A 20,967-nucleotide genomic window follows, 5' to 3' on the forward strand; every position below is an offset into this window, starting at 1 on the left:
GTCCGTTTTTGATGTCGAAGGACGACCCGTGCGTCAGTCACCTTCAGTGTCTTCTCAGCCACCTTGGAAACGTTTGGGCCGCTCAAAAACTCGCGTACGTGATAAACGTCTTCGCCAAACACTTCTTTTTACTGATGTCGGTAGCAGTTTTTCCCAGGGTGAAACTTCACGACATTCGTTGCTCTATTACACATACCATTTTTCTGGCAAAACAAAATACCAGCTCTTACACAAATGAAGACCACACCCACAATGATTTGTCCACGCCGCATTCAACCGAGGCTTCACGCTTCACAGCTGCTGGTCGTTTACCTTGGCGCATTCGTACTTACTCGGTCAGCTTCATTCCCGTTATTATACAGTCACACCTCGTATGTGAAACTACTTTTATTAGCGCCATTCATTATCACATTATCTCCTATATTTTTGCAGTTAATGTGGTTCAGAGAAACATTATTGCAATTTCTTCGTGCATAAAACTGGAGTGTTCGCAAAATCGAACAAACTCACTCCTGAGATACACTGTGACAAACGAACAGGCGTAAAATGGACCGAAGAACACAAGCAAGATGACAGCCGGAGCGCAGCTGGACTAAAGTGTGTGTGTGTGTGTGTGTGTGTGTGTGTGTGTGTGTGTGTGTGTGTGTGTGTGTGTGTTCGATTTCAAACAAACTTTATACACATATACCTTAGTGTCGGACGACAATCGCTGTGTGGATAAAACCACCTGCCTATCAACGGGGTGAGAGTGAAAAAAAATCACAGCCCGCGACACGTGAATTCCCAGACTTTATTCATTCAGTATTTGAGAATGAGAAAACTTAGACTACAAAATGATGAGAGAAAAAATGTTTACCGCTTACTACTTTTCGCATTGTTGATGCATTAAAAGTACGACATGAGGCATGACGTTATGATTTATCACTACCAACTTTATTCGCGACATTTTGCAGACAGCATGCACACATACCACTGAATGTAACCGCAGAATTGTATCATTGTACGACACACAGTTCAGGAGATATGACGTCATAAACATGAAGCACAACATCAGATGCTGCGTGGCACGTGCATGGACGCACAGCTGCAAATAAACAAATACCTGGGCAAAGCCGTGGGTGTCCCTTAGTATTTTAATAAAGCGGGAAGCGAACATACTCCTTTATACCTCAGTCCACTACGTTACAGTGAGAATTCATAAAATTTTCAACTCTCTTCTTAGTATTTTATCTTAGGATCTTCAAGAAGGCTTTTACCACTGACAATGTCATTAATAGTGACATGTTTGACTGGTTGGTTTGGGGGAGGAACCAAACAGCGAGGTCATCGGTCCCATCGGATTCAGGAAGGATGAGAAGTAAGTCGGCCGTGCCCTTTCACAGGAACCATCCCGAAATGTGCATGAAGCAATTTAGGGAAATCACGGAAAACCAAAATCAGGATGGCCGGACGCGCTCTGAGCCGTCGTCCTGCCGAATGCGAGTCCAGTGTGCTGACCACTGCGCCACCTCGCTCGTTTGACGTGTTTGTGATAACATATATTCGGAGGGCGTAAGTAAAAACGACTATAATATAGCAACTCGACAGGTCATTTGTCTACTACTATCGATTTTAGTGGTCGCATAGACACGTAACTATGACTTCACTTCCCAGTAAGCTTCTCCCAATAACGATGACCACTTTAACTAGTGGCCAATACTACATTTAATTCCGCCAACACGACAATAAATGGTTTCACACTCTCAGTCACTTACACAGAGCGTTTCGGCCATTATTAACTCCGTGTGTCTCCTGCTTAGGCAGCCTCAGACGCATCGAGCCGTCTACTAGTTAAAATTGGCAGCGATCAAAACTCAATCTACACCGGTCGGTGTAATTGAACTTGTTTGGATTTTGAGCGTCCCATCAGCCACTAATTTGAGCGTCATCTTACAGCTACAACCTTCCTTAACAGTCCAAATGGTTACGTGCCGTTCTCATATGTTCCTGCTATTCCATTTATATTTGTTCCTCAATGGTTGATATGCTCACTCCTTTAAGATAACTAGGTAAAAGCACAGTTTTCGATTACAATGAATCACTATCACTATTTAGGTTATATTACTTAATTTTAAAAAAGATCTGCTTATGGGTTCGAGGTGTTCAGCAATGTCGTGAAGAGTGGATTCGTAAATAAAGGAAAGTTAAGCTCCTGCGCAAACCTTCCACACACACACACACACACACACACACACACACACACACACACACACACACAAGTAGCGAACAGTAAACACAGGTTTGACGTAGAAAGCTCAGTCTAAAGTTGGCAGATTTCGTTGCAGTTTTCCCGATTTGTTTCGTTAATGTTTTTCTTTTGTAAAGACCGATGCATAATTCAATGACTGGTGAGTCATTAGCCACTGGGATTTGATCTTCTGCGTCCACAAAGTCTTCTGATCGCAAGAAGGGACACGCGATTCATCGTGAGGGTAGTGAAATAGGAAGTAATGTCACAAAATCGTGTAATCGAGAAGCAAAGCAGGAAATCCTTAATATTATAGGAAAAAAAAACATGATTGTCTACGTACTGCCTATTATGCTGGCGTATCTGTACGATCTGATACAAGCATTCGAAAAGTGAGAATTTCCACAGACGTATCCCCTTTGTGCTCAGGTTATAAAGCTTCCAAGATCTGAAGTAATACAAATTTCATTGTCATTACTTGGCTATGATTTTATTTATATATTGATCACATTTTCACTGCGGGTTAGAAACAATCGCGGAACCCTCATGAATGACAATGATTTTAATTGACATCTAGTGAGGAAAAAAGCATTTCAGCGGTTGCATACTAATCACAAAGCAGGCTACAAGAATGAAGAACGTGGTGAGTAGCCTGCAGAGCACGGTGCTTACATATATTTAATTTGCTCAAATGTATTGTTGACAAAGGCAGGCTTAGATTCATGACAATGTTTTCCGAACGTCTTAACTCTTCCTCTCTCAGAGCACACCTGGCTAGCTTTCGAATACCTGAAGCGCGCATTACTCTCAGCTGCTGAGAGCACACGGGCCGTCGTGTTTTGCGGTGGATCAATTGCTCACTTTTCTCATTAAATCTTTTATTCGCGAATCACACATGACAATTTGGCAAGCTGTTGTCTGGCACGTGCGCGCGCCACTCGGCCTGACGGGCACGCTCGTCATTATTTTCATTTTGCTCAGTTGAAGAACAGGAATAAAATACTTTGGTAAGTTGCGTTGGGTTACGGAGATTTCGCCAAGGTTGACCCACAATTAGAACTTCATTGTTGTATAATCTGTTAACCTTTTCTCATTCGAAGACTATCATTTACGTGTAACGGCTATATATCTCTTGTTTACAAGTTTAACTGTGGTTCTTTTGCCAAAACAGGGTATAATTTCCACAAACTCATTTGAAGCAACTATTCCTACTGAATTCTGAAACAGGGTCTCTCATTAAACAAGCAACTGGCGACCAGAGAGTTCAACGGCTTACCGAAAATCTCACTGTGTCGGTTTGCAGCAACACAAGAGAAGAAATTTCGTGTTTATTTTCATAGTAAGAAATTCTCTTTTCACTAGCTGTCCGAAAGAACAGACACCACGCACTGCAAAATAGGTGCGGATGCACCATTACGTCCGACCTCCTGCGGGAATCTCAAAGTAGCGAGCATGGAGGACACGGACGAAGACCGCTGCGCGAGTAGATGGCCCTGGGTGGGAGTGTCAATCGTCCGGGAGGCGTGCCGGGATAGGCCGTGCAATTGCTATAAACACTGCGTCCCGTGGTTGCGCAGTGGTTGACGCAGCTGCCTAGTAAATAGGAGACCTGGGTTCGAATCCAGGTCCGACACACATTTTTCACTCGTCGCCGCTGATTACGCACAAAGTGCCAAATGGGAGATATCATTTGGTTAGTTTTGTTTTACTTAAATATATTTCAGCACTTTCTCTGCTGTTATTCTTTCTCACATGACGGAGTCAGCTATTTATGTTTGTAGATTTTTATGTACTATTCGCTCCGTCACGTGGGTTAAGTACGAAAACTAGTCCGTTGATTGAAGAGTGACTCACGATCTGAATACGATAAGGAAATCTGTGCAATATTACCAACATGTTAGGTCGAAGAACTTTATGTATCAATTTCAACGTTCAATGAACGTAAATTTAACATTTCGAATCTTTTATTATTTTAGGATTTATTTACAGCTGCTACGACTTCTTCGAATGAACAGATAACATAATTATTCGTTTTATAAATTTAAACGTCTCTTGTTGTTGCAGTCTATTTACCGCATAAGTGGGTTGATACAGTCTGGATTTAGTTACTTGTCACTTGTTTGTTGTGTGTTACAGAGTTCTGTGACAACAGTTTTCATCAGACTGCAGACTTCAGCGTGCACAGTAAGACGAAACAGCAAACAGCGCGGCCACGCGGAAAGGACGAGTTAACTGGCAACGTCTAAACCGAATTTCCTGAAGAGATTTTATCGCTTTAACGTAAAACGTGAAACGCATCTGAAATAAAATTGTAGGATTTATAAAACGAATATTTAAATTACATACATGCTGCGGACGATGGCCACGCAAACTAACTTTTTGGTTAACACAGTTGCTGCATTGTGTATCTCCTGCCGTGATGCACACGCGTGAAATTACATTGCAGAATGCAGGCTTTCGCGGTCGCTATGGGCGTCCACGTTAGCTTATGTACTTGCTAGTTATTTCGAATAAATTGTAAGCTTTAGTGCCTCTAAACGAGAGAAAAATATTACTTTAAATTTGGAACGCATTGTTTCGCATAGGATGAGTGTATGGTTCATTAGGAATTGGGTTTTCTAGAAAGAAGAAACGTGTGTTCTGCTAACAGTGCTGAGAAAGCACCAATTCTGGGTATATTTCCTGACACTATAAACAAAATACACAGGCAGAATAAAACGGAAATGAGTGTTGGACAAGCAGTCAATAAAGTGGATCTGGTGTCATTCGCCAGGTGTTAATTTGACGCCAGCCCGCAACCACAGCATGGCGTTGGCGCTACGAGTAGAATAAAAGCCCCCTGTCACCCTTTTTGATCCAGCAGATCTGCAACAAATGACTGAACGGCACATTCTGTCTCCACGAGGAGCAAGGAACTGAGCACGCATCGTCGAGACTACCATTGCACAGGCGTCGAACTGTGAACACCACGAAGGTCGGCCACCGGTTTAAAAGCAGCCCCGACGAACAGTGACCCCACTGAAAGCGATGCGCAGGCGAGCAAGTGTTTACAACGAGCGGCCAGCGCCACGCCGTGCAGATGCACACGGACAAAAAAGAGAGAGGCCATTTAAAAAAGAAGCCAGGCACGGCCTGAAAATAGCGAATGGGTCTCTGGCCGGCCGGCAGCCTAGTTTAGTAAGCGCGCGGGTTCGCTGACACGTGGGGGGGCGCTATATTTAGTCCCCGGCGATCGATGTTGAGGGAGGCACCGCGCCGAAAGCTGGCGGAAGCGGGCGGAGGCGCCCGACGCGACGCCACAGCGCGACACAAGGCCAGCCGTCAACAGCAGGAAAAACTAGTGCTACTTACCGCCTGCTTTACTCCCGGTAGCAGCACTTTATCAGGCATATTGCTAGTTTGAGCTGCGCGTTATGTCCTAAGCACAATCGACACTTAACAACCTCAAATATATGCACTATCCAACAACGTACAAAATACGAGAACAGTTGCTGGTCACACACAACCGGATTTTAGTTACCAGCCACGGATACTCCCGAAGGATTCTGCCCTGCCTGTACGTTAGTGGGGATCCGACTTTCAGGCCGACACCTGCAAGTACTCTGAACCGGCAATTCCTCCCCCCCCCCCCCCCCCCCAGCTGGCACACGAACTGGCCACGTTCTGAAAGTCCGCGGTTATGCCTGTTGTTTTCCAGTGGCGGTAAGTTTTAATTGCTTCAAGTACGCCGAAGGGGTGGACCAATGACCACATCGCAAAACTTATACAATTGTAGCGCGAAAGAGCTTGTTCGTTGAAGTTCATCCAAGAGCATTACACGAACAAGAATGTAAAAAGATGAAGTAAGAGGTGACAAACATTTCTATACCGTATTCCAGATGTGCACCAAGGTTATTGAAAACTAAGCTACAAAATTTTACATCAGGTTTCACAAAAGTGCTCAGAAAGGTACAGGCCTTGGTAAATTTTAATTATAAACAAATATATGATGACTGGCAATAAAAAATATTGTTTGTACTATGTTCACTATCGCATTACCCGTAACTGTGTTAAGTCTATTATTTCACAGATATTATCAGTCAGTACTTAAAAAAGGATCAAGAACGCCAACTTCCTTGCATACCGAAGCTTCACGACTCTCACAGTAGTGCACACCATACATCAGACGCATACGACCGGAATATTGCCTTTCGGAAACCTATTTTTCACTCGTTTTGAACAGTTTTTCTTTCGAGCAATACGTAAGTTCATAGCGTACAAACCGCCAGGGACCTCCACAATTCTCTTCGTATTATCGTCCATAAAAACTTCCTTTCAAAGACGTAAATGACTTTCAACATTAAAATTAACTACAATGAAATACTGTACAAAATTGCGCAGTCACTGTTCAACGCACTTTCGGCGAGGCAACTGCGACTACTGAAATTCGTCGGCTGTGGCTTAATGACCTAGAGTCCTAGGTCCGCGCATAAATTACGATAATCTGTCGATTTACATAAGGAAGGGGGCAGATCTGAGAGGCGGGTCCTGTACGTTAATTAATGGAAACGGCGGGTCTTTGATCAGCAGGTCGGATCCGTCAAAAATATCAGCGGAATTGGCCCGTCGCAAACAGCAGTAACGCGGAAAGAATACCTTCCTTTGCACGGCTACTTCAACCACACTTTGTATGTACTGTAACGAAATAGGTATTACGTGCATATTGCGAGGAACTGTAAAGAAATGACACTCACCCCTAATTTCTGAGATCAGGAAATACTGAGCCAGTCTGGACTCCCACAGGCGCACGCCGGTCACCTGGCGGCGCCTGAAGCGTAGATCCCTAGGCGCTATTTGCAATTTATCCCCTTAGAACTTATTACGAGTGCCATACGATTGTCAACTGTCAACGTACACAGAACATGACTGTCACATCGTTGGTTACAGAATAAAAATAACGGCAGTATGTTTGTTTTATTTGGAAGGACTGTTAAGTAATTAATGAAACTACTTTGTAAATATATCAAACGATTATTTAAATTATAAACATGCTCAAAAGATGTAGTGTGAGCCTTAACAAAAGTCTACGTATCGTCCGATAGGCTGAAGCCCTAATGGTGAAGCTCCGTTTCGAAATGTTTATTGGGGATATAGAAGTCCCCTACTGGTAAGACAGTGGGGAGACTTAATTATTCAGTTTTCCAACATTGGCTAAATAGCTGGGGACTTCTGGGTGGGCAAAGAAGCCTCGAGAAGTTCACAGACAGACATCTGTTCCTTCATACTGTCAGTTTACACGAGTGCTTTATTTATTAAGCGCTACTGGCCACCTCTGAGCGTATGCACACTCTCAAATACACAATGGATGTCGACTCGTCATCCTTTTAAGTATGTATAAAAACCACGTACCACGCCGTTTTTGTTACATACATGTGAGGATTTGGCGACACCCACTGTGCACTCGAGAATCAGCACAAGCTCGAAACTGGCCAAGAGTGCTCAATAAAGCACAGCCTGGGGGCAACCATGTCGTTCTTCAAATAAATATATGGAAAAATTCTTCGTGCAGGAGAGAGAGAGAGAGAGAGAGAGAGAGAGAGAGAGAGAGAGAGAGAGAGGCGTCATCTTCCGCCCGTGAGGAACATGCTTCCACGTGACGCATCACTGCTACAGAAGTTGCTAACGATGTTGCATACCGAGACGTAAATCGATGTGGACGAATGTGTGGGTTATTTTCTGTAACGAAAGAAGAGGAGCTAATTGAAACTAGACTGTGGACTACTGAGTGCCGTGTAGCGGGAGCGCACGAATTACGCAAGGCTCCAGTTCAGAAAGCCAGAGCGAGACGTGGTGCGTGGGGAACTGGGTCGCCGGCTCGTATTTTCGTCCTCCGCCTGACTGACTGACCCAATTTACCCCTCGGCGCGCCAAGCGAGGCCGGCAGACGCGCCACTGAAAGCGAACGCAAGTCCAAACAACGCGCGCGCCCGTCTGTTTACTGTGCTGCGCCGCCGCAGTCGAGGCAGCCGAAGCAGCACGACAAAATTATACCGCTGGCACAATACCGCCGAAGGAAGGGTATCCACATACTACTAACAAAGTTAAGCTGCCAGCAAGGAGAGGAGTAATAAACACAAAACTCCTTTATTGTACTTTTCAGCGTCATGTCGCACAAATGTTATCGTGACCCGTTTCTTAGTAAGTCGTCACCAGAAAATAGAAGGAAACGGAGAAGTAGGCTACAGGGCACTACATTAGAAAATCTACCTTCTATACACCGCTGTACGTGGTATCTAGTCTTAAAAGTGCACCTGAAGAGGCTAGAAAGGGCACCATTTGCCCTTTAAGGAATCACTATACAATGTATTCGTATCACCTGAGAAATGGTAACCGATGATGATACTTACAAGGTAACCTCCCCATCGCACCCCCCTCAGATTTAGTTATAAGTTGGCACAGGGATAGGCCTTGAAAAACTGAACACATATCAATCGAGAAAACAGGAAGAAGTTGTGTGGAACGATGAAAAAAAATAAGCAAAATATACAAACTGAGTAGTCCACGCGCAACCTAAGCAACATCAAGGAGAGTGTCGGCTTACGAGCGCCGTGGTCCCGTGGTTAACGTGAGCAGCTGCGGCACGAGAGGTCTTTGGTTCAAGTCTTCCTTCGAGCTTAAAATTTTATTTTTTATTTTAAGACAATTATCGAAGTTCAGGCAATCACACATAATCAACTTCGCTCTCCAAAATTCCAGGACATGTTCAGATTTGCTTGGACATATGCAGAATTTGACGGTCTACACACGGAAACATTTGAAAACGTTAAAAACATATGTTTTGATAGAGCACAGGGAAAACTGTGCGACTGTGAAACTGTTGCATTCATTTGTTGTAGTTTATGTGACAAGCTCTTATGTTTTCATCACTTTTTTGGGAGTGATTATCACATCCACAAGAAAACCTAAATCGGGCAAGGTAGAAGAAAAATTTTACCCATTCGCCAAGTGTACAAGGTAGGTGGGTCAACAACATATTCCTGTCATGTGACGCACATGCCATCACCAGTGTCGTACAGAATATATCAGACGTGTTTTCCTGTGGAGGAATCGGTTGACCTATGACCTTGCGATCAAACGTTTTCGGTTCCCATTGGATAGGCACGTTCTTTCGTCTACTAATCGCAAGGTTTTGCAGTGCGATCGCAAAACACAGACACTAAACTTACTACAGTGAACAGAGACATCAATGAACGAACGGACAGATCACAACTTTGTGAAAATAAAGATATTAAACTTTTGACTCGAGGGAAGACTTGAACCAAGGACCTCCCGTTCCACAGCTGCTCACGCTAACCACGGGACCACGGCGCTGCTGAGTTCACAGCAACCTTGATGTTGCCTATCTTGCACATGAACTACTCAGTTTGTATATTTTGCTTATTTTTTTCATAGTTCCACACAACTTCTTCCCGTTTTCTCGATTGATTTGTGCTCAGTTTTTCAATGCCTATCCACTGTGCCAACTTATAACTAAATCTGATGGGAGTGCGATGGGGAGGTTCCCTTGTTAGTTGCCCGAGATTAGGCTGAAATGTATAATACAAAGTTTCCTGAACCAAAAGCGCTAGAAGGAAAAGTCCTGGACCATCGTCCATCATGGTGCGATGCAAATTGTGGATACTTTATATTCTCCAGACGGATTGTAATTATGAATGGGCAGCCTCCAACCGTCCGTTACGTACAAATCCCACTAAAGAGAACGGGGTGTTCTGTTTCCTCGCGTGTGTTCGCATGACTATGAACCGTCCAAGTCTCGACAAGACGCCCGGAGTAAGACGAGTACTGAAACAAATTGGGAATAGATACCCACCACCTCTTCACACTTGCTTGGTTTCCTCTCATCATTCACGCATTTTCATCCGGAAAGGAAGTTCCTTGAAAGTCGTTCGATAGAGAGCGTATAAGGTGAAAATCTGAGGGCGCAAGGGCAGGGAATAAAGTGGGTGCGAAATGACTTCCCAACCAAACTCCTGTATAGTATTTTTTGTCAGTCTAGCAGAATGAGCCGGCCAGTGTGACCGAGCGGCTCTAGGAGCTTCAATCTGTAACCGCGCCACCCATACGGTCGCAGGTTTGAATCCTGCCTCAGGCATGGATGTGCGTGATGTCCATAGGTTAGTTAGGTTTAAGTAGTTCTAAGTTCTAGGGGACTGATGACCTGAAGTGCGATAGCGCTCAGAGCCATGTCTAGCAGAATGCGGACAAGCGTTATCGTAGAATAACGTCGCTTCACGCAGTAGTCGTTCTCGGACTGCGTCTGCAAGACGTCTCAGTTCTGACAAACGTCAGCAGTGATGGGCACATCTCGGGTGAGCAGTTCGTAGCACACCATATCATCGCTGTTTGATCAGATGCATATCATCATCATCATCTGTGAATGCGCGGCGCGCAGGTCTTTGTAAGAGGATTGCTGCTTCTTTTTTTGGGCTCAGTTATTCCTTTCTTTTTCTTACGTTAGTATAAAGACACCTTTTCTCGTCACTAGTAACGATACAGGATAGGACTGGTCGATGTAGTTCCCGAGCAGAGATTCACATATGACCACCCGCTGATTTTTATGATTTTTGTTCACAACAGGTTTTATCCACACAGCAAATTTTGTAATCTTCCCCAGTGCATGAAAATGTCGTGGATCAATGTGGATTAACGGGTTTAAACGACATTCATCAAACCTCAAAGGACTTCCTGTACGTGGAGAGTCACAGTTTCGTCTTTGTTCCATTTACTCTCAATTCATATTCTGTATTCATCAGGTTGTTCACTCCATTCAGCATATACTGTAATTATTCTTGAGCTTTACTGAGGATAGCACTGTCATTGCCGAATCTTATCGGTGATATCCTTCCGCTGTGAATTTTAATTCCGCTTTTTCGAAGTCGACAAATTCTACGAACGCGTCCTTATTTGTCTTCAAGCCTGCTTCCATGAGAATTTTTCCTTCTGGCTCTCCCGCACGAGCAGCGCCGTGGCCGCGCGAGGGAGAGACCACCTACCGATTCACTTTCCTTCGCGAAGCAAGTCCGCTGACGCAACGGAGGAAATCACTTGCCACTCGGCTTGAGCGAGTCAGCGGCAGAGGAGCGGAAAACCATCATCTCATTCCGTAGGTCACACACACACACACACACACACACACACACACACACACACACACACACAGAGCCTTTAAAGAAAGCGAGAGAACAAATTGAAAGGTGAGCTGAGTGCTCCGCTACAGGTTTGCTCAGTCAGCGGGACGTCGTCACATAATCGACCCCTAGTTCATCCTTTGGCCTGTGACCAATCCAGCCACAATTATCTGAATCACAGTTTTACAACTACGACGGCGTTTCAATTTCTTCTGTAACGTGTACTGGTTAATCGAGACTTCGATCTCTCTTTACGAAATGTTATCATGTATGGATCCGTTAACGATCTTTTACTTGTTCTCATGGTGACTCACTCTCTCCGTTTTTATTAAGTGGAAACCAACCGCACGTACAAGGGAACAAGGTTTGTAGGTTTTTTCTTACAGTTCTCGTAAGGTTGTTGAGGCCTACTCGCGAAATATGAGCAGAGTGCCGTTACATACAGCAGCGCACGACTAGGACGAGAAAACTTGAGGAGCCGTGTGTCGTACTGAAGCCTACCAGCAACCGCGCTTACTATTCCCACCATACCTGCAGAGATACAAGGGTAGATCGATACGAGACCGATCGCACTGTCCCGTGCAGGTTCGTGGTTGGCTGGTGACCTTGGCGGCGGCTCGGCGCGGGCGACACTGACATTCGGCAGCGGGGCGGCCACGGCCGGCGGACCCACTCTGCCGGACTTCGATTTCTTCTGCGGTTGGGGAGGGGAGTGAGGGGGGAGAGCGTGCTGCCTGCCTGGCTTCGGATCGCTGTTGTTATTGGGCTCTCCCGACGCCTGTCTGTCCTCTTCACAGCCACTACAACCTGTGGTGCTACTGAAATAAGTCGGCATTTGGCAGGGAGCGCGCCGGGCCGCTCCCCTCAGCAGTGCGACAGCCAGCGTGACATTTCCGGCTCGACGCCGTGTTGACGGCTTCGCTGCTTCTCGGGTAGGACATTTCTTCCGCACGCATAAAACGTACAGTTCTGCTTCCAATTAAAATTGTGAATTCAGTTTAACGGATTTCTGTACGAGAATCAACACTTTCAATTAAATATTTGTACAAGCTACATACTGACAAAAACTCAAAGTCGATTTTCAATGTTTACACACAGCAAACGCAATGCGATACGAAACTTTGGAACGATCCCTTCCTAGCCTAGGTGTTTCGGTAATCGACGAATTAAGAACGTACTTCAGTTAGTTCGACTTCAGTTAGTTCGACAGGTCTAGGGACGTGGACGTCCAAGTTAGGGAACTGTTTTCTGGGAGACGAAAAATAGAAAAAGAGCATCAGTTTCAAAATCTTTAGAAGTCTGGTCCTAATTAAACTTAAGAACAGATTTTAAACGTGCTTGCAGACACTACAGAGATCCGCACCGAAGCTTTCACGTCATCGCCGCACGGGGTAGCCGTGCGGTCAAAGGTGCCTTTCACAGTTCGCGCCGCTTCCCCCGTCGGAGGTTCGAGTCCTCCCTCGGGCATGTGTGCGTTGTCCTTAGCGTAAGTTAGTTTAATTAGTGTGTAATCCTAGGGACCGATGACCTCAGCAGTTTGTTCCCATAAAACTTTACCACAAATTTCCAATTTACGTCATCACTTTAGGGGACACAGACTAAGTGATTCTCTAGCGCCGAGGACAACACGTCCCTGCAGACGGTATTTAACGCAACGTCAGATACCAACTAACTGAATTTAAACTATACACACAATCGCGGAGCACTGGAGGCCTAAAGACACAAAATATTTGTGTCGTTAATTCCTGAAGAAATTGTGGCTAACAGAAACTCCTACAGCTCTTTATGGGTACTGGTTGGCTTTTCAAGAATGACAGGGAGGAATACTGCACAATAAACTTTAGTTTTGTTGTGGGCAGTAGGGGCTACAGTCAATGCTGTTATGTCTCGCTGGTCAACACACACACACACACACACACACAAACACACACACACACACACACACACACACACACACACACACACACACACACACACACACACACACACACAGAGAGAGAGAGAGAGAGAGAGAGAGAGAGAGAGAATATTCCTCAAAATATTTATCATTTGGATTTGCAGCTCCTTGGGTTGACCGCATCTGCAGTTAAAATTGTAGGATGTGAGGTCCGCCAGATATGCAAAACACCGTGTTTTCTCAGTACCAAAACATGTCTCAGCACCACTGTGCCATCATCAGTGGGTTTCCGTGTTATTTATTCTGTAATGTGCACATTTTTACTAAATGACAACAAAATTATGTGGATGTTTAGTTCCAACAATAGTTCATTTATTTTTGTTAATACCTCTATACTTGGTGTGCATGATTTATCCGGATCACTTGTGTATTAATTACTACAGGCAGCTTGTCATCTATAACCAAACGATGTTGATGAAAAATTTTGCTGGGAGTTAACCTATCATCTAGAATGTAATTTCGTTTGTTGCGATATTTTGCACCTATATTCATTTTTACTTACATTTTCGTGTGGCAAGTTCTTTTGTTCTCTGCAGCATGGTGAGGTGTCATGATGCACACGAAAATATAACACGTATACTCCAAAAATATAGTCGTAAAACACTTTTCACTTCACCAAAACACAGTCTGATTGTGGTTTGTCGTGTGTCCCAGCCCAGTAAGTGTTCATTTGTTCACCAGAGAATTCGGCGCCAAATTCGAATTTTGTTTACATTTTATCTTGTGTGTGTGTGTGTGTGTGTGTGTGTGTGTGTGTGTGTGTGTGTGTGTGTGTGTGTGTGTGTGTACTTTATCTGTTTGTGTTGTCTTTTTTGTTAAGTTTCTTTAATGTGTGCCCTTCCAGAGTGTAGTGTATTTAAGACCTGTTTTCCTTCTGCTACTGCCTTCTGTATGTGGAAGTTTCCCTCAATATTCAGTTTGCTGTATAGGCACTTACAAAAAGAAACGAACTATTGTTGGCACTAAACATGTACATAGTTTTGTAATCATTTAATAAAATGTTCACATTACAGAATAAATAAAACAGAAACCCACTGATGATGGCACAGTGGTGCTGAAACAGGTTTCAGAACTGACAAGGGAACCTCCCCATCGCACTCCCATCAGATTTAGTTATAAGTTGGCACATTGGATAGGCCTTGAAAAACTGAGCACAGATCAATCGAGAAAACGGGAAGAAGTTGTGTGGAACTATGAAAAAAATAAGCAAAATATACAAACTGAGTAGTTCATGTGCAAGATAGGCAACATCAAGGTTGCTGTGAACTCAGCAGCGCCGTGGTCCCGTGGTTAGCGTGAGCAGCTGTGGAACGGGAGGTCCTTGGTTCAAGTCTTCCCTCGAGTCAAAAGTTTAATATCTTTATTTTCACAAAGTTATGATCTGTCCGTTCGTTCATTGATGTCTCTGTTCACTGTAGTAAGTTTAGTGTCTGTGTTTTGCGATCGCACTGCAAAACCGTGCGATTAGTAGACGAAAGAACGTGACTATCCAATGGGAACCGAAAACATTTGATCGCAAGGTCATAGGTCAACCAATTCCTCCACAGGAAAACACGTCTGATATATTCTGTACGACACTGGTGATGGCATGTGCGTCACATGACAGGAATATGTTGTCGACCCACCTACCTTGTACACTTGGTGAATGGGTAAAATTTTTCTTCTACCTTGCCCGATTTAGGTTTTCTTGTGGATGTGATAATCACTCCCAAAAAAGTGATGAAAACATAAGAGCTTGTCACATAAACTGCAACAAATGAATGCAACAGTTTCACAGTCGCACAGTTTTCCCTGTGCTCTGTCAAAAGATATGTTTTTAACGTTTTCAAATTTTTCCGTGTGTAGACCGTCAACTCCTGCATATGTCCAAGCAAATCTGAACATGTCCTGGAATTTTGGAGAGCGAAGTTGATTATGTGTGAGTGTCTGATCTTTGATAATTGTCTGAAAATAAAAAGTTGAATTTTTCAAGAGAGGGAAGAATTGAACCAAGGACCTCTCGTTCCAGAGCTGCTCACGCTAACCAGGACCACGGCGCTCCTGAGCTCATATTATCCTTGATGTTGCGTATCTTGCGTATGGACTACTCAGTTTGAATATTTTGCCTTTTTTTTCATAGTTCCACACAACTACTTCCTGTTTTCTCGATTGATCTGTGTTCAGTTTTTCAAGGCCTATCCAATGTGTCAATTTATAACTAAATCTGAGGGGGGTGCGATGGGGAGGTACCCTTGTGAGGAAAAAATGGTGTTTTGCATGTCTGGCGGACCTCACATCCTACAATTCCTCTAAACCACAGGATGACTCCTAACAATAGATTCCTCCATTCGGACAAGCTGTGCGATGAATTCCGATTATTCCCATCTATTGGTCAGCTTATTTATGGATTCTTCCTTTACTTCTCGGTACAACCATTCCATATTTAAGGTTGAGTACCAAGTACACAGTTTTTGTTCCACTGACTTGTTTATTTCAAACTAGTTTCAGCTTATTACGCCATCTTCAGGAAATGACTGACTAGCATCTGAAAGGGACTCTATAGTTCTTAGGTAACCAAACATTGTAAGTAGAGATACAATCTACTTACAGAGTGATTTGTATCAAACTTTTTTTCTTAACATAGAAATGAAAATTTGCACAATACAAAACATAGCTCATAATACATCAATATTGTGTATTGTAATCATTTGCTGTATTTAATATTTCCTATTGCATAAAAATGTAATTTACTATGTAAAATATGTTTGCTGCACAACATAAGTTACTAGTTCTCAGATAGTTTTCAACGAATTTCATGATCTCACAAAATAAGGCATCATAACCATATAACCTGTAATATGGTAAGATTTAATCATTATTTTAATTACTGTATATAATACTGTACATTGCTTGAACTTAAGTTTACAATGTTAAAAAATAAGTCTGTTGCACAACAAAAATGAAGCGTACTCAGTTCTACAATTCCTCAGCCAATGTCAAGATCCCACAAAATTTAGCATTATAACCATTTAATGTGTAATACTGTGTTGTTTATTTATTGTGTTTGACATTGTTCATTGTGTAAAGAGTAAGTTCGATGTTAACAAACAAGTCTGATGCACAACACTCTGCGTAAGTATATTGTATCTTTGCTTATAATGTTTGGTTACGTAATAAATGGCACTCCTTTCAGACAGTCAGTTGTTTGCTGAAGATGGCACAATAAGCATAAAACTAGTTTGAAATAAATAAAAATCAGTAGAACAAAACCAGTGTAATTGTTGTTCTCAGCATATTTCTGTAGCACCAAATTTTAAAAGGGGGACTCTGTAGACTACAGAGTAGCTTCTTCCAAAGTAGGTCAGTATCAGAGGAAAAGCAATTTGGGAAGCAAACTAAAAACTCCAAACGCAGTCCCAGCAAGCAGCAGATACATTTAATGAGGCACTCACCAGTTGCACGATGCTGTCTATCGCTCTATTGTACCTGTCACAGAGGTTCTTCATGCTTTCGTAACTGCAAAAAGAAAACAATTTCCAGTTAAAACAGTTACTCACTGCAAAATTAGTACAGAAGTTATTGACAGTTTTTAGAAAAATACAGCAGCAATTCCTTCTAAGTCATCTTTTACATTCTTTAGGAAAGAATAGTTCTGTTAACAAATAGGTGAGGCACGAAGTGTTCACATTTCATATTATCTCTGCTTTTTTGCTTTTTTTTCAGCTTTACTGGCACCAGCAAGATTGTGTCATTTAACAAGGAGTTCTCCGTAAGTTACACGAATACTATCAATATGTTATTTACACAAATACTATGACAGTTCTTATATTTTCTACTCAAAACATCATTCAGAATACAGTAATTTTGGCACCAAAACCCTTGTTTGTCGTCGTCGTCGTCATCTTGGACAGTTTCCAGCCACTGGCTGGGTCTGTCGGGAACACAAGCCTCTCCATCGTGTTCTGTCTTTCCACCATTCCCCCTCTTCCACCTTCGTCCAGTTCTCTCCTCTTCTCGTCACACATTCCTTCACTCCCTTCACCCATCTATCTCTTGGTCTTCCTCTGGGCCTCTTCCCCTCCAGTTGCAGATCAAACATCCTCTTTGGAATTCTTCCTTCATCCATTCTCTTCATGTGTCCATACCACTGCAGTCTTGATTTTTCTATCCTGTCCTGTACTGGTTCCTCCTTTAGTCTTTCCCTCACATACACATTTCGCAATCTGTCTCGTCTTGTTACACTCAACCTGCTCCTCTGGAACTTCATTTCACTAGCCTGTATTCTACTTTTGTCACTTTTGTGCATTACCCATGTCTCACTTCCGTATGTCAATACTGCTTTTAAAAAGGGACAAAAAGGGAACATGCCTTGTTTGTCAGAAGCGGATAAAGAAAAATTGCCATTACATTAAATGTTTGAGTCAGAAATTTCTAAGATGAGAAGGGGAAAGGTTTTTCTTAAAAGCCACATTGCTCGGACTACGGAGGAGCCCGCTGCAAAGGTGCTCCAATAGCAGAGGAGCAGCAGCTGAGGAACAGTATTGTTTTGTGGGCAGTGTGAGGTGAAACTGATCAACGCGACGGCTGGTTCGAGTACTGTTCAAGACAGTGTGCATGATTTCGTCCTTTGCGACGTGAACAGAGGAACCTACGGGTTAACATCAGCTACGAACAGTGGTTAAGATCACAGAGAGAGTTATGGAATAGTATGATCTTGCATTAGGAATATGAAGAGATGAGATGCATTTCGAGACATGAGGTGGTTCTTTTTTGTCAGGTGCACGTCGAGAAACAGACGAAGTAAATGAAGCGTGTGGTAGTCACCGAACGGTTCCGGTCACAACTATCTTAACTGGGACCGGCACGAAAGCATTCGTAGACAGCTCTGACGGCCAATGATTTTTGCTACCTTTGCCATTTCTGATTCAACACGATTAGTGGGCATTCGGCTGCACGACCGATTGTGGCTGCACCAAGTTTCAAACTCAACAGTGTATCTAACAGATAATTGTGGGTCTTCATGAACATCTGCATCATTACTCTGCAATTCACAATTAAGTGCCTAGCAGAAGGATTGTCGAATCACCTTCAAGCTATTTCTCTACTGTTCCAAAGCCCAACAGCACACAGGAAAAACGATCACTTAAATATTTCTGTGCGAACTCCGGTTTCTATTATTTTATCATGATGGTCATTTCTCCCTCTGGAGATGGACACCAACAAAATACTTTCACAATTGGAAGAGAAAGTTGGTAACTGAAAGCTCACAAAAAATATCCTGCCACAACGAAAAATACCTTTGTTTTAATGAATGCCACCCCAGTTCACGTACTGAGCCCACTGCACTCTCCCCTGTTTTGCGATAATACGAAACAAGCCACCCTTCTTTGAACTTTTCTGTCGCCTCTGTCAGTCCTGTGTGATGCAGGCTGCAGATACCACACCACACAGCAATACTCTAGCAGAGGACGGACAAGTGTAGTGTAGGCAGTCTCCTTGGTGGACCCGTTGCAGCTTCTAAGTTGTTCTGTCAATAAAGCACTCTCTCTTTATTGCTTTCCCCAGAACATTATCTATGTGATCGTTCCACTCTAAGTTATTCGTAATTGCTACCGCTAAGTGTTTAGTTGAATTTACAGTCTTTAGATTTGAGTGATTACCGTGTGACTGAAATTTAGCAGATTTCTAATAATACTCGTGTGAATGACTTCACATCCATTATTATTTAGAGTAAATTGCTACTTTTTGCACCATACAGATATTGTGTCAATCATTTTCAAATTGGTTTTTGTCATCTTATGAGTTTACAAGATGGTAAATGACAGCATCATCTGCAAACACCCTAAGAAGGTCGCTGAGGTTGTCTATTGTGCTGCTTATGTAGATTAGGACCAGCAGACGGCCTATAACACTTCCTTGGAGAACGCCTTCTTGTAAAGGCCATTGTATTTCCTGACCACATTTTTTTTCATTTGATATTATACTTGTTCTATCACTGTGTCTACGGGAACTACAAAGAGAAATATACAATTATTAGAACTCGTCAATGCCATATATATAAGCAACCTGATCCACTCGACAGGCAACATTACAATCTCGTAGCACTGTTCTGCCACACGTGCTGCCAGTAACATTTTGACGAACACTTCTTACCTCTACCTACTGACGAACACCGTTTTTGCAGCACATAATGTCACTATTCGTGGAAGTGAAAATTCGCAAGAAGCTGTCGAGTCTCGTCTCAGCTTGAGCCGACAGACAAGGTCCGTCAGCACACTCAACTTATCGCGATGAAATTGCTCGGTATCTACTTCCTCGTACAAAAGTCTGTCAACGTCGGAAACATTTGCAAAGTTAATGTGTGATTCTTCACATTGGGACAGTACCTGTTTAGCACCGACTACAGGTGATTCTCAACCACCATGGCCCTCTACTGAAGAAAGTGCACCATTTTCCAGTTGTAGCGTTTTGTCAGTATTATCTACTGGTTTCAGAATTGTCAGCATTTAGTAGCATCTCCACAGTATACTTGGAACTATGAAACATAGTGGAACATCTAGCAAGATTAAGCAGGAACTAAAACGAAACTGAGGTATTCTACATTGTGGAAAGTTTATTGTTTGCAACAGCTGGTGCAAGTGAATCACAGAAAGTGCCTCAGGAAGTCAGCGAAAGCACGTGTGTGTGTAGTGGCAGCTGTTATACTGAAGAGCCAGCAGTAAACATATAGTATGAAGCAACCCTGTCATCAGGCACACTAATGTCGAGTTCAAGAGCCATCTTGTGCAATTTTTTCTAGTTGCACTGATACATATCAGCTTTCCACTGTCCAGTGGTTTCTCAGTTCAGAACTTGCTTGTCAGCACCCACCTAGTGCTGACCTGTGTCCCTGACACATAGTAGCCGTCCAGACAGCAGTGAACTTCCTGCCAAGTGGACAGGGGAGTACGAAGCTGTGGCTGAAGAGCAGATACTCTGTTATGGCGAATCACCTTCTGGTGTGTCTGCTCACCTGTCAGGCAGTCTGGACGGCCGCGCGCCGCAGCCCTACAGCGCCCTAAGGGATGGAAGCTGTGGGCAATGGGCTTTCGTGTATGTTTTCTTCGGCCTTCTAGCGAATGCCGGTAGTGGCAATCCCCCTCCCGTAGATTCCAAACTGGGATTGCTACCAACCTTACTGAAAAGGACTAATCCTACAATAGCCCTCCCTGCTCCCACGAGGTGGGAATCGAGGATATGTACGACAGCGAGATAGGTACGGTGCGAGGTTTTAGATTTTTAGGTGATTTTTGCAGGACACAGAGACATACTGTTATTTTCGATCACTATGGTGGTTGCCCATAAACGGTACTTGTCACCACAACGTCACAGCTCTGAGAGTTAATCGTGAAATATCAATTGTATCGACGTAGGCTACAGGACACCTACTTCCACAAGGCTACATAACGACTCTGACTGAAGGAATATCACACTTTCAATCTGGCAAAAATGAGGGCGGCACAATTGTTTTGTGGGTTCTTTTATTGTTTCTGAAGCCGGCAATAACTAACACTGAATGTTTCTCCACAGCCATTTATGGAGGCATTATGACGCTGCACATAACTCTTAAAACTTGAGCTATTCAAAGCAAATATGAG

At 43.4% G+C, this 20,967-nt stretch overlaps 1 protein-coding gene across 2 annotated transcripts in view; it reads right to left on the minus strand.

Moving 5' to 3' along the window:
* Positions 1 to 20,967, minus strand: part of LOC126260943 (histone-lysine N-methyltransferase, H3 lysine-79 specific) — a 225,885-nt gene that overhangs the window by 133,064 nt on the left and 71,854 nt on the right. For both annotated transcript variants that reach the window (XR_007546669.1, XM_049958451.1), the window contains exon 4: positions 16,783 to 16,846. Coding sequence is in view for 1 of the 2 variants with exons in the window: in XM_049958451.1 (XP_049814408.1) it covers positions 16,783 to 16,846 (64 nt within the window). In the remaining variant the exon portion in view is untranslated. The remainder of the gene's footprint in view (positions 1 to 16,782; positions 16,847 to 20,967) is intronic.

This window comes from Schistocerca nitens, chromosome 5, assembly GCF_023898315.1.
Source record: "Schistocerca nitens isolate TAMUIC-IGC-003100 chromosome 5, iqSchNite1.1, whole genome shotgun sequence".
Lineage (NCBI taxonomy): Eukaryota > Metazoa > Arthropoda > Insecta > Orthoptera > Acrididae > Schistocerca > Schistocerca nitens.